This window comes from Apodemus sylvaticus, chromosome 7 (assembly GCF_947179515.1).
Source record: "Apodemus sylvaticus chromosome 7, mApoSyl1.1, whole genome shotgun sequence".
Classification (NCBI taxonomy): domain Eukaryota; kingdom Metazoa; phylum Chordata; class Mammalia; order Rodentia; family Muridae; genus Apodemus; species Apodemus sylvaticus.
Window position 1 is genome coordinate 25,499,873 of NC_067478.1, and position 17,216 is coordinate 25,517,088.

Sequence of the window (17,216 nt, forward strand, 5' to 3'; positions counted from 1 at the left end):
TGGCCTGCTATGTTAGGTTGGAGGACTGCTTGGGTTCTGCTGAGATGCTCTCCTTCCTAGTTCCAGCTCCATCTCTGTTGCTGTGGTAAAACAGTTTGACTGAGGGAAAACTAGAGGAAAGTGCTCATGTCATCCTGGTCAGAGTCTGTCACCAGGGGAAGTCAGGGCAGAACCTGAAGCAGGAACCATGGAGGCAGGTTGCTTGGCTCGCTGGCTTGTTCAAGCTTAGGTTCAGCTAGGGTTTTAGATAGCCTAGGACCACCAGCCCCAGGTGTTGTCCACCATGGGCTGGGTGCTTCTGAGGTAGTTATCAATCAGGACAACTTCCCCGCCCCCAACACACACACACACACACACACACACACACACACACACACCTCCAGGCCACAATCTGATCTGCATAATCCTTCAATTGAGACTTCCTCCTGGGTGACTCTAGGCTGTGTCAATGTGACAAGGACAGTCCTCTACTTCCAGCACTCAAGACACAAACTCTTAAAATTCAGGCCACTTCGATTGGAATGGGAGCAAATCTCACAGAGTATTTAAAAAGAAGAGCAACAGCTGGAACCCTGGGCATTAATAATATAACAAAAGGAAGGAAAAAAAAGAGAAACTTTTCATTAGTATTTTTTTGATGTCAATTTATTATTTATCCTTTTGCCAATATTCAAACAAGCAGGCAGTCATGAAACATTCAAAAGATCGTCTAAAACAGCCAGGCAGCTGTTTTACTTCAGTTCTTTTTTAGAAATCAGGATATTGGGAAACCCTGGTGTTTCGAGTAGAGCAGTGTAAAAATACATGTTGTATCAAAAATATCGCTTGAGGGGCTGGAGAGACGGCTCAGTGATTCACAGCATTTGCTGCTCTCCCATAAGACTGGAGTTTAGGTCCCAGCACCCACAACAGGTGGCTCACGACTGCCAGTCACTCGGGCTTCAGACCCTCTGACGTCCTTCCCATGTGCATGCCGACACACACATGCATACACATATACACATATAATAAAATAGATCTTAAACACATATCGCTTGATCACAACATAGAAAGAGGGTGGTCAAAAATTTTATGTTACACCACAGGCAGGCAGACGGGTGGGTGGGTGGGCCATGGTTTGCTAGGGAGGATACAGTGGAAATCAATGATGTGCTGTTTCCAGATTTCTGAATCCTCACTTGCTATTATTCTGTTTGAAACAAGGATAATTGAAAAGGCCCTCTGTTCAGTAATTAGCACTCCGTCAAATCCTGCCTATCGTGACCAGCATGCTGCACCCGGCCTGAGTTTAAAAACAAACAAACAAACAAACAAACAAAAAACCGGATGGAGAGCGACTGTGATGGACCACTCAGGGGCCAGCCACGCTCAGAACAGTATCGGCGTGCCTCCGATGACTGCCATTTATGCAGTTAGCAGGTCTCCTCCTTAGTGACCCTGAGAGGTTTTGCCCAATCCTATGACCTGTCATGCCTCTTAAGCTGCTCTGAGACATGGCTGTCCCTGCCACACAGGCACAATCTCTTTCTGGAGTAGGAAGTCACCCATGGTAAAACCATCGTGGAAGCAAACACAGAACCCATAGCAAAATAACCCCGACTCCCCAGGAGGCCCTCTAGTCAGTCTTTCCTTTTCCTTTCCAGGAACTGTCATTGACGTAGAGGCCCTGGTCCTTGATGTAGGTGATGACAGCCTCAGGGAGGAGGTACTTCACGCTCTGCCCTTGGCCCAAGGCTTTCCTGACGTACGTGGCACTGATCTCGTTCAGGACGGGTTCCCTGGCCAGGTGAATGTTGTGCTGGAACCGTTGGAGGATGGGTGAGTCCAAGATGTACCTTTTCGGGTCATGACCACTCCGGCTCACACACACCAAGCCAAACTTCTCCACTATCTCCTGGATGTGCTCATCTTTCCAGAGGTTGGGAGTCTGGAAGGTCTTGAGGACATCAGCTCCACAGAGGAGTTTCAGCTCTGGTGGTGCTGCAAAAACAAGGGCGGTCCCAGTGAAGTTACGGGCATCTGAAGTAACATTGGGGCCTAACCATTTCAGCCTCACAGCTTGGGGTTAATACTGACAAAGTGTCCAAGACAAGCCAAAAAAGATTTAGCTTTTCAGTGCTTAGATAGAAGTCTGTCTGTGGCTGCTTTGGACCAGGGCAGGCAAAGTCTCAGAGGTGACCATGCTGTCCCCAGAACTTGATTATCTGCTCTGCAGAGAGAATTTTAAAGTCCCACTGTGGGCGCTGTATAAGTCACCACCCCAGCAGTCACTTCAACCCTTGTTGTTACATCATTATCCTGAAGACCCATGTTTTTCCTATAAAACCCCGTGAAAATGAACAGGCTCTCTGGACAACTAAAGGGTCTCGAAGATTCCAGCGGGTGGCTTTTTCATTTTTTGTTTGCAATATGACAGAGAGCTCTAAGACAGCTGGTCAGTGTGGCAGTCCTGTGGAGTTTAGTCTACCTGAACAGTGACTATGGTATTTTAAGGTTCTTAGTAGTTCTTAGTATGGTACTATTACTCAATATGATGCGTGCAAAAACATGACTCTCAGGACAAATTAATGAGGTAGGTCTGAGGGGGGGGGGGGAGGAAGAAACCAAGGCACAGAAAGGCTAGATAGAGCTCATGTCCTTAGCAGGGAAGTTACTGGATCAAACTGGCAGCCTCCTCATGGGGCATCTGTAGCTGCTGGCTTCTGCTGCCGCCTGCTGGTGAGAATCTGAGAATGCACCTCAGACAGAAAGCCGCGGTGCACTGGAGAAGGAAGGGATTTGCAGACATGCTGACACCATTTATGTGGAGTTGGCTAGACTGAGTAAGAAAGCCAAACCCACGCTGGAAGCACACCCCGCGTCCCTGGTACTTGTGGAAACTGATTCCAGAAGACGATAAAGGCTGGCCTTTCATCTTTGTTGCCCGAAGACTTGGCAAGGAAGAGATTCTGGGCTGCCACGCATTGGGGGAAACATGGTAATAGGGTTGGGTTAGGCTACTGTACAGTGTGATACTGGGAGAGATTCTCGTTACGGAGAGAGAATGGGTTTACAAAGAAGCAAGGCCTGGCCTGGGAAGGAAGAGGAGAGATGGGTAGTATTATGGGGAGGTCTGACTCCTGCCTCAGTGGTGGTGCAAATACTGCTGAGCTGGGCGGGGCAGAAACGGCCTCCCTGCTCTGGGCATCAGCTTCCTCGCCTACAAGGAACAAGAGGCCAGGAGAGTGTTCACAGCAGCCGCTGCCATCATCACAAAACACACTTTTCCAATGGTGTAGCCTCAGAATACTGGTCCAGTCAATGACATTGGAACAGTCTTTGACTGATGCTTGCAAGTCCCTGGTGGCCACACAGACAGATCCAGATGCCTCCGGCTCGGTTCTGCTTGTACTGTTCAGTGGCTCCTGTGAAATCAACTTTCAAATGGACACACTCATCGTGCTCTCTTTATGGAATTATTTTATCACTGGATGAGCACTAAACACTCATAAGACAGCCGGAGCCATGGTTGGCACAAAGCGTTACGTCTTAACTGCTTCTCATTCACCCACTAATCCATTTACTCATCCACTTAGCTACCCATCTATCCAGAAATATCCATCCAGTAGGTATGAATTATCTCCTGATTTTGAAAGCAATGAAACTGTGCTACGAATTATTCAGTAACTCACGGTTTACTAATTTGGTATGGATTTGTATTTTCCAACAGCTGTGAGGATTTGCTCTAATTCTTATTTATTGAATCACTGCGAGACAGTAAAAGACCAGGCTTTGGCCTTTCAAACAACTGGTTCAATGATACTTATTTGATTTCAACATCTCCTGGGACCCGGGGCACATCCGTTGTTTCTACAGGTCAGAGAACAGAAGTCACATTTCTGTCTTCTACTGTTTTTTTTTTCCCCTCCGTGTGTGTGTGTGTGTGTGTGTGTGTGTGGCCAGAGGGAAATGTTGAATTCCTTCCTCTACTGCTCTCTTTGCTTTGCTCCACTGAGGCAGGGCTCCTCCTTGGACCTGGAGCTTCCTACTTTGGAGTTAGCTGGCTGCCAGAAAAGCCCTGCAATATTCCCGTTTCCCATGGCCCAAGGCGGGGGTTACAGGCCTCTACAGCTGCACCTGCCTTTTTACCTGAGTGCCAGGATCTGACCAGGTGGGGTCCCACATAGGTGTGATCAGCCCTAGCTCATCTCCCCAGATGCTCTTAGTCAGTTTCATGAGGAAATTTCTGACATTTCAGCTTCCATATTAGACATTAATTTTGAGAGAAAAAAAAAAACAGTATTCACTTTGAGCTGTGACTAGAAAGGCTTGAGCTCTGCCCCTCAATCAAAGGCATGTCTGTGAGGTTAGAGGTGCCTGCTCTCCTACAAGACAAGACAATGTCATGATCAACTCTCATGGCCACATACATATACCTCAATCCACAACTGTTCATGTTCAGACCTCATGGGACCTTCTCAAATTCATTCACGTAAGTGCTATAGAAGTTTTAGACCCAGTGACTATCCAAGTCCAGAGTATGTAATTCAAGAATAAAGGCTGAGGGCTGGAGAGATGGCTGGGCAGTTACGAACACCGGCTACTCTTCCAGAGAGCCAGGGTTTTATTCCCAGCACCCACATGCGACTCACAACTGTCTGGAACTCCAGGTCTAGGGGGGGGGGGGGGAAATCCAAAGCCCTCTGCTGGCCTCTGTGGGTACTGCATGTGCACAGTGTACAAACATGCAGCCACTGCCCCCTCCCAACAAACTATAATGAGAAAAGAAAAGGTTACCAGTGTGACTTGCCTGACAGTCACACAGTGATACAAATGTGGTTGTTTGGTTCTCAGACTACTGTGATGTTGAATAGCTATGGGCTTTCAGAAGCAGACGGGCTAAAATTTATACAAGCTGTAAGAAAAATGGCCTGAAACGTACAAGTGTGGATGTTTGGTGGCCCTACGTTGATGGCGTTAAAAATCATCGATCTTGAGGCCAGTCAGTCCTGGGTATGAATTTGAGATTTCTTGGGACCCTGGGAAACTGACTTTGCCTGTGGGCCTATTTCTTCAGCTGTAAGATGGGGACAGTAAAAGCTCCATGGAAGTTATAGGAAGTGACAGGTGGGGAGACAGCCCCTGTCAAAACTATGTATGGATACAGCCATGGATAGTGACATCCTGCATGACATCACACTGTGAGAGATCTACACAGGAGGACACCAGAGATGGATCTAGGAATGACATCCGGCTGTCAGTGCCGAAGCAAACCAGTCCCCCCGTGAAATAGGCACAAGATTGGGCAACTGCTGTTTTTTAGAGAGAGGGTTCTCTGAGCCAGGCTCAGTCAGAACAACAAAGGGCAGGGCCACCCTTACAGACCACAGACGACACTAAGCTTGGCTGTGATTAAAGGCCCTGGGGTGTTGCCCATTCCAGAATGTCACCCAAGCATTCAGGATCACAGAGATCCACGTGAGGACAGATGAGTCCAGGGAGGCCTGCCAATTACAGAAGCGACAGTTAGGTCTAGATCTGGCTGCCACCAGTGCTGAGCTCAGCGTGTCATCTGCCATTCCAGAGTGTGACAAACACACAATCAAATACACAGCTCCCAAAGTGGCCCTTGGAAGTAAATATGTCACTGGCAACATATGTGGCATCCTGTCACAAACCAAGCTGATGCTGAGGAAAACCTGCCTTCCTATATGAACATGTTCATTTTTTTGTTTTTGTTTTTTTACCCTTCTTTTCCCCCTGATGATCAACATGAAACATGTTCACGAAGGGACATATGGAGGCTCTAAGTGTTTAAAACTGAGAACAGCAACAGCAATCCGTAAGGCTGGTTCTGGGTTCTATAGCCATCAACATTTTGGTGTATTTTCTTAGGTTTCCATATTGATTCAGACACACAAACAATATGGAATTACACTCACTTTTGTCTGGAGTTAGACATATGCTACCGTACGGTGGTTCCCCCTCTCCCTGGATGTTTCTGCATCTCTTGAAAGTTCTGACGTGGATTCTTCTGAGGCAGACAGCGGAATGGACTCAGCATTTCTTTACACTTAAACTCCTAGTTGCTTTCAAATGCTGTGATAGCTGGGCTTTCTGGTTTAGGCCTGCAACCTGAACTAGTCAAGAGGCTGAGGCAGGAGGATTGCAAGTTCAAGGCCTGCCTTGGACACAAGAGTTTAAGTTCAGCTTGGGCAACTCAGTGGAACCTTGTCTCAAAATTAAAAGTGATAAAAAAAGAAAAGGTGTGTGTGGGTGGCAGTAGTGGCTAAGCAGTTATTGGGGCCAAGAATCTGTGGTAGACAGGCCGGAGCCACTAGGGAGGACCTTTTGCCATTGCTCTGCTAATGGGACCCAGCGTTACATCTGCTCCCTATGGTGGCTCATTATATTCATTGATCAGTTCATCTCTCGGCCCTCATCAGATGAACCTCTTTTTGCAGAATATGGTGATTAACACAGAGACCCACCGCTGGTCAGAGTGCAGACAGAGACTGTGGAACGCTTGGCCTTAAATGGGGTATCTATTACCACACACCCCTCCTCCTAAGACTCTGAAGATGGGACAGAAAGACTGTAAGAGCCAGAGGCAGAGGACAACTAGCGACAAATAGTGTTTTCCAGACACAGCAAGGTTGCTGCCCACATGAACTCACAGGCATTGTGATGGTATGAACAGGTTCTGTACAAGCTCAAGCCAGGCAAATCTCAGCGTGGAGGGGGTAGATGGACACAAAGATCCACTCCTAACAGAGAAGCTATTGGTTTCCATGAGAGGGAGAGTTAGTTGCCTATAAGGATGTGGCCCCTGGTTAGTCTAACACACTCCAGTGGATGGCGACACACTCAAGAGTACATGTGTTTAAGAACATTTACTTTATATATATATGTGTGTGTGTGTGTGTGTGTGTGTGTGTGTGTGTGTGCCGACGTGTCCATGAGTTCAAGGCCAGCCAGGGCTCTTTAATGAGATCCTGTTTCATAACACAAACAACAAGAAAAACTAGGACGGCAGCACATGCCTTTACTTCTAACATTTTGGAGGCTGAGGCAGGAGGGTCTCAGGAACCCCCAGATAAACATAGAACAGATGTGAGGTGGGGTTTCTGGTAGAAGGTGAACTTAAAAGCTTAGCAGCTAGTGGGAATGTGTGTTCTGGATGCCTCTGAAGGCAGGCAGGATTTCCAAGGAGAAGCAAGAAGGGGAGGAGTGGGTACCAAGCAGAGGTAGAATGGGCACCATGAACACCTGCAGAGAGGCAGTTCAAGAGGTAGGCTCGGCATGGCATGCCTAAGTCACCTCTCCTCGCCTTTCCCTGGAGTCTCTGATGTTTCAGGTCTACCATGTCCCATGTTGACACTTCCTGCTCTTATATCTGCCTTCCTGCCTTGAAGTGCCTCCAACCTCCACAGCCCGTTGGTCCTGTAAACATGGGTACAGTTATCTGTTCCTTTATGTGGCAGCCTTGCACACTAATGCCTTCATTTCCCTCCACCCACAGACTTTGTCCACCATAAGACTTGGGCTGGGCTGCTGTAGTGCCTGCCCTCCTGTGAGCTCCTGGCTTTTGTAGTGTCCACCAGCATTATGCAGGACTTTGTAGGAGGTGCAGAAAGGACACAGCATACTGTCTATGATGAGGTATGGACATTATATCCATGTTCCATGCCTGGGGCTGGGAACAGAGGAGCCCCCTCAGGTATGGAGGACGGGCCAGAGGAATACAGTACACAGAACATAAATGGATTATGTCATCACAACTCCTTTTCAGATTCTCATTCTAGTGTACAGTCTCGAAGTGATGAAACAGACATTTCTGAGTGATCATTAAATACCAGACTCCCTCCCGCTCAGGTCTGGGGGCGTGGTCTGGCAATTCATGTTTCTAACAAGAACCTCATTAATTCTGCTGCGTGTAATCTTTGACCTGCGTCTGAGGACTACATGGCAAGTTTGGGAACTGAGGACATTCTCAAGTCCTTTCTGAGGAGAAGAACAAGTAGAAATCAGGGTTTCTAAGTTAAGAAGACCACCCAGAAGCTGGGTGGTGGTGGCACACACCTTTAATCCCAGCACTTGGGAGGCAGAGGCAGGCAGATTTTTGAGTTCAAGGCCAGCCTGGTCTACAGAGTGAGTTCTAGGACAGCCAGGGCTACACAGAGAAACCCTGTCTCAAAAAACCAAAGAAGAAGAAGAAGAGGAGGAGGACAGGAACGGGGAGGGGGAGGGAGAGGAGGAGGGGGAAGAGGAGAAGAAGATGACCCAGGAGAACCTCAAGATCCCCTGAAGTCAAATTTGCTCCTTTGAGAAAGCCACTCAGTGGCGGCTAGCAGGTGCTAGTCTCTCATGGGACCGTTATCCCTTTAAATTCAAAAGGCTAAGGCTTTTTAAAGAACTGCAGCATCAGTCACCAGCTTGTCCCGGTGTGGCCCTCACTTGTAATCCATGTCACAAGCCCAAGTCAGAGGGTGGCTAAACTCCTTTGAGCAGGAAATCTCAAGTCAGCACAATTAATGGGCTTGGGGTGAGCATGGGAAAGGCAGGTTGTCTAACTTGACCTTTTAACCTTGGACATATTTACACTACCATGGAAGGCTCAAATTTCTTATCTATGCTGAGAAGGCTAGACAAATCCCATTGGCTCCTCATTCTTCATCTGAACCTCCATTGCAGACGGGGCAGGGCGTTGGCACCCACCTGCAGAGGCTGATGGTGTTTTGCTGGGGTCTGGGCCATCCATCTGGGCTGAGGATTTGAGCAGCTCTCTGTGATGGTGCCTGTGGTGTAAACACATAGGTTTGAGCGTGTTGTATTCTAGACACCTCTCCCCTCTTCCCCCCGCCCCCCATCATCACCTCAGTGCCTCAGGATTTAAGATTCTTGTCTCAGACTATTCCATGAATATCAAGGACCTACCATGTGCCAGATAGTATTCTAGGGGCTAGGACAGGAAGTATACACCTCGGAGTTCTATTCAGCTCACTTTACCACGGTCCATGCAAGTTGGGTGTAAGTAGGGAATTAAGCCTGATGCTACCCTGTCCACGGGTCTCAGTAATTCTCTATTAATAATATAGGTGTTAACATTGAGTGGGTGTCAAAGGCATGAGCTCTCAAAAACAGACAGATGTAAGCTTAAACATGCATTTTCCTTTGGAAAGCGTAAGTGTGGTAATGTCTCATTTCAGGATTTGGTGAAGGTACAAGCTATATACAGTAAGCCCTGGCACCGTGTGGCCTCTAGCTAGCTGCAGCACACGCTCTTATCATAAACTTGTGTTTTAAAATGCTATGAGTTGGTGGCTAAGAGCCTAGGCTTGGAGAGAGAAAGCTTGGGTTGAATCCCAGCCCCTGTACTGCTGGTTTTCACCCTGATGAGTGCTTTCAAGTCTCAGCCAGCATGGATGCTCCTCATGTGCAAATGGGGACATTGCCCCCCTCCTCCCCCTTCCCCCCCATCCTAGACAATGGGTAGTTATCAAGATGAAGGGACTTAATTCAAGTGGAGTCACAGAAGCAGGCTAGGTGTGATCAGACTCTTGCAAATTTGACATGCTTACTTTTAAGCAATCTGTCTTCAAATTAAGACTCCTGCACCATTTTTGTCTTTTTCTTCCCTTTCTCACCAAACACAGGTAACCTTAGCACTCTCCTGTGAGTTCATTTACCTCTCACCTTCCCGGTGAGTGGTGAGTGTTCTTACTGCGGGTAGTGGGCCTGGTTGGCTCTTTGCTGCCTCCCGAGTGGTACCCAGTTATGCCCAGCCGCAGGCCTGACCCTGAGAGTTTTCTCATGGTTTTCTGTGGCTTCAGAAGCTTGCCCCTGGAAGCACCAAGGAAAGGGTAACTATGGCAATGGAGAAGTCAGACACTCCTCATTCCCAGTTAGTATCGTTTTAGAGGCTGGCTCTGGGGTGACTTCAGAGCCCAGTGGCCAGAGCTCTGCCTCTTGCTTAATTGATGTGTGACTGTGATCAACTGGACATCTCTGTGAGCCCAAGGCTTTTCATCTGTCAAATGAGGCCAGGAGGTTGAATTTGCAGTGGGTCCGTGAGGTGATGTGGGTGAAGGATAGACCACATGGAGTGGCATTTTGGCTAAGGCCTCTCCCACAACATGAGAAAAAGGTAGATTATTGTTATTGTTGGTGAGTAAGAGTAATCTCTAGGGTCCATATGTTGAAGGCTCAGGCCTTAGCTGTAGATCCAGTCATTGAAAGATCGGCTCTCATCTAACCAGTGATAACCACTGGTAGATTTGATTTTGATAGCATTTTTTCAGGAAATGATTGAAATTTGCCTAGTTGGAGAAAATAGGTCACTGAGGATAAGTCTTTGGGGCCTGGGCCTTATTCTGGGATCCTCTCTGTCTCTCTGCTTCCTGGCCACCATGAAAGGTATAAGTTGGCTCTACCACAACCTTTCACTTTGAATTCTGCCTCATAGCAGGCCAGATCTGGGCTGAAAGCTTTCAAAGTGTAAGCAACAATACAATCTCTTGTCAAGTTGTTTCTTTTGGTTATTTCCCACAATAAGGAAGAAGTAGTAAGCTCAGTTACCAAAGGCTCTCTCATGAAATCTGGCCTAGACATTACGGCATCAGCAGAAAAGTAAACCCCACCACCAGGATGAAGACTCTCCTGTGAGTCCCTCAGGGAACTAGTATCATGAGGACCTTTGTCATGTTTGTTGTAGGACCCACTGTGACCATCATCAAGAGGACATTAAATGCTGGGGGTGATTTCTACCATGATTCTAAAACCACCTGACTTACAATTTTAGCCTGATTTTCAACTTTTGGGGTTGAAAAGTAATCAGCTATCCATTAAAAGAAACCGTTGACTCTGTTGGTAAGTCTCAACCACACCAGTGCAATATAAATCATCAGGGACGTTTAAATAGATGCCTGTGGTTAGAATCCATACCAGCTAATCTGAAGGCCTTGGGCTTGGAGAGAGTCCCAAAGAAAACCTAAGTGATTTTGGCAGCCAAGCCTGTGACCAGTGTCAATTGCTCTTTAAGTGAAGTTAAATCCTGATTCTCCAGTTCAGTGTCGGAAGCTGTGGGGCTTCATATTAGAGTCACCAGGAGCAACAGAAATGACGGCTCTCTCCTCTCCTCACCCAAACCAATGGGATCCCAGCCTCTGGGGAGGGATCTGGGCTGCGAACCTGGGACGTCTGCTGTATGCCCAGTGTCTAGAAGCATTTGACTAAAGGGCACAGGGGAAAGGAGAAAGAGTGTGTTTCATAGTATCTCTGCTCACATCTGCATTTTACAACAGAATTACCATGAAATGCTATACCATCACCTATGTGACCACAAATGGTGTTCTGGTTTTGAGGACAGACTATAGCCAGCATTACAGATGTGGAGAGGGCAGGTGACATTAACACCTACTATCCACTAGCCAATTTGCCTGCACCATCTCATCAAAACCACACCCTGTCCTGCCAGGGAGGTGCTGACTGTCTTACTTTGTTGGGTGAGGAGCTGAGGCTCTGGGAGGCCGACTCACTTCTTAAAACAAGTCATTCTGGCTTCAAAGCACGTTCCAGGCAACTGTGGCCCTCACAGGGGTGGGGAGAAAACCCTAGTTCCTGAGGACTTATTAAAGCTAAATGGTTTGCTAGATAATCTGCTGGTTCGTTTCCGCTCCTCTCAATTAGCCTAGAGCAGTGAGTGGTGAGAGAGGCTTGTTTTAAAAGGATGCTCTAGGTGCATGTCTTCAGAGCGAGAGATCTGGCTCACACCAATGGATGGTTAAAAAGAGAGTGTGTATCGACGTGGTTACTAAAAATTTATCCTATCGGTTTGGCAGTAGGTTCTGAGGTGACATGGAGTGGGTGAATGCTCACTGTGGTCCCTTCCCTAACAGAAGGTGTAGAACCTGTATGATTGCATAGGTCACAGCACTACAGTGCCTTCCCACAGAGCAGCTGTCACCAGAGATGAAGCAGTCCTGCCTCACTCCCTTCTGATAGCCAGGACAGCTGTCGTGATGTGGAGGGCTGGACCCCGGCTTTCAAACAGCTGTGCAGACTATGCTGAATCCTGTTATGAATTCAAAAGACAAAAGATAACCTAGAGTAACGATTTCTGCTCTTAAAATAACCCCTTTCCTTTTACATTAAAGTCTATGTCTAATGAACCAGCCGAAAAGATAGCTTATTATATAGGTTCAGTTTTCAAACTTGTCAGTGTCGGGAAATTTAAGGCCCCAGATACAGAAGTCGATTTGTTACTATACCATCAGGAATGATATTTTAAAAAAAAATACCTTCATTTGATTATATTGTCTTCATTTTGCAAGTGATAAAAAGGTCTTAGGTTAAGCCACCTGTTCAAAGTCACAGAGCTGCTAAATGGGTGACAAAGGGTCTGGTGCTGTAATCCTCAGATACAAGACTCCTTAAAGGCAGAAGGTTCTCCTTTATTTTCGTCCAGGGACCTGTCTGAAAAGGTGACTCTGTGGGCCTCATTCCTTGTCAGCAGAGGCATTTCGCTGGTCTTGGCTGGGGCCACCTCAGCACTTTTCATGATGCAGGTGAATACATGACTCTGTTACCTCAGCACCTTCACTGTCTCCATCCACTGTGCCTGCTCACTCTCCCAGGGGTCCACGCGAATCCAGTCAGATGTCTGCAGGGCCAGCCGGGCCATGGCCACTCGGTGATGGGAAGCCACCAGGTCTTTCTTCCCATAGCTGTCATTGACAGGCGAGATGATGCCCTCGATCACCTGGTACATTCCTAGAGAGAAGAGGGATAGACACTTGTCACCGGGCAGCACAGTGGGGGCAGTTGCTCAGGGTTTATGCCTCCATCCTGGTGTGAGCAGACCCTGGAGGGCCGTCCTGATGGGTCAAGAGCTTGCAAGGAAGGGCCAGGGTGCTACCTCAGTGACCCCCTTTCTCCCCTCCAGGGTCCTCTGCACCACAGAGTGGATGCTTTTTTGAGAAGGATCTGCGAGGGTGGAGCTCAGACAACAGATCACAGGACAACTGGCATCAGGATGTGTTTGATGAACATCATGAGGTACCTTTCTGTAGATTCTGTATTTGTGGTACCTGTTTCCTGGAAAGGGAATTCTGGGACTAGAAAACAACGGGTGGGTGTGCTGACTAGTTTTGTCAATTTGACACTAACTAGAGTGATCTGGGAAGAGGGAACCTCAACTGTGGAATTGACACCATCAGGATGGACTGAGGGCATGTCTGTCTGTGGGGCATTTTCTTGATTGAATGTGTGATATAGGCAGGCCCAGCTCATGGTGGGCGGTGCTACTCCAGGATGGGCGGTGCCCTGTGTATAAGAAAGGGTGAGTGAGGATGAGCCAGGAAGCAGTGTTTCTCCACAGTCTCTGTTCCAGTTCCTGCCTTGGCAACCCTCAGTGATGGACTATATAGAACCCCTAAGAAAAATAAACCCTTTCCTTCAAGTTGCTTTTGGTCACAGTGTTTATCACAACAATGGAAAGCAAACTAGGACAGAGGGAGTTTGGAACGAGGCCAGGTTGGTGGTGATGGCTGTGTCCTGACTGTAGGCAACACCGTGACTCTGGAGTGATCTGCAGCCAATGAAAGGGGAGCCTGACAGAGGCAGGCTGATGGGAAGGGAGGAGGCTGAGATACTTAGCAGGGAATACTGCCTGTGGAGCTTGGGAGTCTACTTGGGATTTATCTAATGAGAGACAAATTCATTCAAGGTTTAACTTTGAACCAAGGGCAACTGATTGAGCCTGTACACCCCAACAATGCCATTTGAAGAGACACTCCCTGTGACTTCTGCCTTAAGAGTTTTCATCACACGTCTTATGGTTTCTATCGCTGTGATCTAATACCATGACCAAAGCAACTTGGGGAGGAAAAAGATTTATTTCAGCTTTTATTTCCAGGTGACAGTCTGGAACAGAAAGTCAGAGCAGAAACTCAGGCAGGGCAAGAACCTGGAGGCAGGAGTTGATGCAGAGGCCATGGAGGGGTGCTGCTTACTGGCTTGCTCCCCAACGCTGGCCCAGCCTGCTGTCCTATCACTCAGGACAACCAGCCCAGGGGTGGAAACATCCACAATGGTGGGCCCTCCCCCACCAATCACCAATTAAGAAAGCACCCTAGAGGTTTGCTTATGGCCTGGTTTTATGGAGACATTTTCTTAAGAAGAGACTCCTAAAGTCTCAGATTCTTTTAGCTTTTGTGTCAAGTTGACATAAAACTAGCCATCACAGTGTGTATACTGTGAACTCTTCCCAAACTATTGTGTAGTTTTTTCTCTTCTGGTCAGTTATCATTGGGGAAGAACAATGATTAATTTTCTAGCTGTAAAGTAACACTGCATTCCTGAAGCAATACCAGGTTAGAGAAGATATCTTATTATTTTAAGATCATTTATCTATTTTTAATTATTTAACCATTCAGCTATCTCTTCAGTCCCAAATAAAGTGCAATTTATTCATGTATTTCAGTATTTGTTTATTTATATAATTCCCTGTAGATAGGGTCTCACTCTGTAGCTTTGATTAGCCTTGAACTTACTACGTATACTGGTCTGACCTGACACTCGCTATGTAGATCAAACTGGCCTGGAACTCACAGAGGCCTGGAACCTGCCTCTGCCTTCTGAGTGCTGGAATTAAGGTGTGTGCCACTGTGCTGGCCTTGTCTTACCTTCCTGTGCATTGATGGGTTCTGGTTGCTAGTTAGTTTTAGAATGGAGACAGGTCTACAGTTCTTCTGATCGGGTTTCTCTTTCAAGGCTATGCCCTCCTCCTCTGTATTCTAAAAGGACTGCATGAAGACTGACCTCACCAGTAAAGCCCTTGCTCCTTCCCTTCATTCTCTCTTCCTCTTCTCCCTCTCTGCTTCCTCCTCTCTCCTGTCTCTCTCTGCGCCGGGGGATCCTGTTAGAGTACTCTGTCCTTAGGCTGTACCTCGAGAGCCAAATCTTACGAGGCAGGAGTGTAATTTGCATGAAAAATTTGTACTACTGATTTAATCTTCTTAGTGGCTAGAAGATGATTCAGATTTTTCATTTCTTCATTATGATTTTTGACAACTTACATTTTCTTTTTCAGAAATTTCCCCATTACATTTAAAGTTATCAATTTACTGGCACACAGTTCCACAGCATGGGCCCCTTTGATTCCTCACGCTGGGCCCCTGTCCTTTCCCTCGCACAGGACTGCAAGGCTTGTTATTTTGTTAGTCCTTCCACAGAGCCAACTCATGGCATATTGATTTTTTCTCTGCTAAATGTTTGTTTTCTGTCTCACCGACTTCTTTACTTCTTTTTATGGACTCTATCCGTCTACTCTCTTGCTGTTCATTTGCTAACTTCTCATGGTGTCTGCCCAGCTAATTAACTTGAAGTTTGTCTTATTTCCTAAGATACACAATTCAGGCTTTAAAATTCCACGTCTTTCCTTGTTCCCCATGCATTTTTGACATCTGTGCTTTCATGATCTCTTGGTTCAAAGCATTTTCTCACCTCCACTGTGATGCTGGTGTGATTAGTCATGCAGGAACATTTTTCTTAATTTTCATGCATATCATGATTTCGGGGGCATGATATTCTTGGTATTAATTTCTAGCTTAGTTCCCCTGTAGTCAGAGGACACAGTGAAAGTGGATCCAGTCTCTCGAAATGAGAGGTCTTCCTTGATGTGCTCTCTGCACTGCTCCTTGAGCAGGGTGGTGGGATGCTGGGTGTATGCTTACGGAGGGGTCTGTTCATTCTATGGATGCTCGGTGCCGCCCATTCAGGAAAGGTAGGTGATGGCTTTGTTTAAATCTGTTATTTATGAATATGTGTCATGGAGGCAGAGGCAGATGGATTTCTGAGTTCGAGGCCAGCCTGGTCTACAGAGTGAGTTACAGGACAGCCAGGGCTACACAGAGAAACCCTGTCTTGAAAAACCAAAGAGTTTGTGTCAGTCTATGGTATTAATCACAAAAAGCTAGAAAATGTCCCACTGATATTATAGATTTGTCTATTTTTCCTTTTCTTTCCTTTTTTTTAAAATACTTTTACTTGATGTGTTTTATTTTATGTTTTCCCATTTATGTATTCATTCACTTAACATCCTGATTGCTGCCCCGCCCTGTCTGCTCCGTCACCAGTCCTTTCCTCCATCCTCCTCCCCTTCTCCTCTGAAAGGATAGAGCCATTCTGGGTATCCCCTCCTCCACACACACACACTTGACGTATTTTAATATACGTGACTGGGTGAATACACTTTATGAGGCTTTTTTATTGCTAGAAAGATTGTGTTGGAATTTGTCTGATAATAACATAAATGTAGAATATGCTTTTGTCTACATTTTTGAGTACAGGGTCTCTCTATGTAGCCCTGGCTATCCTGGAACTCTCCATGTGAGAAGGCTGGCTTCAAACTTACCTCTGCCTCTGCCTCACTAGTGCAGGAATTAAAGAGAGGTATGTATCACCACACTTGGTGATTTTTCCACCTTTTAATTTTCAACAATTCTACACTTTTTTTTTTAAAGGCAAGCCTTTATATATAGCCCATTACGGTATTTTCGGGCAAGCTTGGCCATTTTTCACTTTAAATCGAAGCATTAAATTCACTTACTTATTGATGTATTTGCATTTAAAAGATATCACGTTATTTTGTGTTTTATTTTTCTTGCACAGTCTATGCTTCTTTTATTCCTTTCTTGACTGTTTAGATTTTTATTGTTTCCTTCTCTCTGTCTCTGAGAGTAGACAGTATTCACACAGTTTTACAACTAAAGGAAACAAAGCTCCTTACCACCTTGCTCCTAACGAGGTTCCAGGCTCTGCTGCTCTATCTGGCGCCTTCCTAACTAACAGGTTATTGTTGTGGCTGCTGTAAATATACATTTCTCCTTCCTGTTAGACGTTACTGTCTTGAAAGAAGTCAATGGTCATTTAAACTTATGTCCACAGTTCCCATTGTCTTTGTACTTTCTTCCTGCACACCAATCTATCTGTCATGGAAGACTCTGTCTTAGTTAGGGTTTTACTCCTGTGAATAGATACCATGACCAAGACAACTCTTATATCAGACAACATTTAGCTGAGGTTGGCTTACAAGTTTAGAGGTCCAGTCCATAATTATCAAGGTGGGAGCATAGTAGTGTCCAGGCATGGCACTGCAGGAGCTTAGAGTTCTATATCTGGTTCCGAAGGCAAACAGGAGAAGACTGTCTTCCAGGCAGTTATGAGGGGGGTGTCTC

General features: G+C 46.5%; 1 protein-coding gene across 12 annotated transcripts in view; it reads right to left on the reverse strand.

The window, feature by feature from the left end:
* Nucleotides 1-627: 627 nt before the first annotated feature.
* Nmnat3 (nicotinamide nucleotide adenylyltransferase 3) overlaps nt 628-17,216 on the reverse strand; it is a 106,037-nt gene continuing 89,448 nt past the window's right edge. For all 12 annotated transcript variants that reach the window (XM_052187582.1, XM_052187575.1, XM_052187574.1 and 9 more), the window contains 3 exons: nt 12,567-12,750; nt 8,698-8,777; nt 628-1,980 (listed from right to left, as the gene is read on the reverse strand). In XM_052187582.1, coding sequence (XP_052043542.1) covers nt 1,616-1,980; nt 8,698-8,777; nt 12,567-12,748 — 627 coding nt within the window. In that variant the 5' untranslated portion in view covers nt 12,749-12,750 and the 3' untranslated portion in view covers nt 628-1,615. The remainder of the gene's footprint in view (nt 1,981-8,697; nt 8,778-12,566; nt 12,751-17,216) is intronic.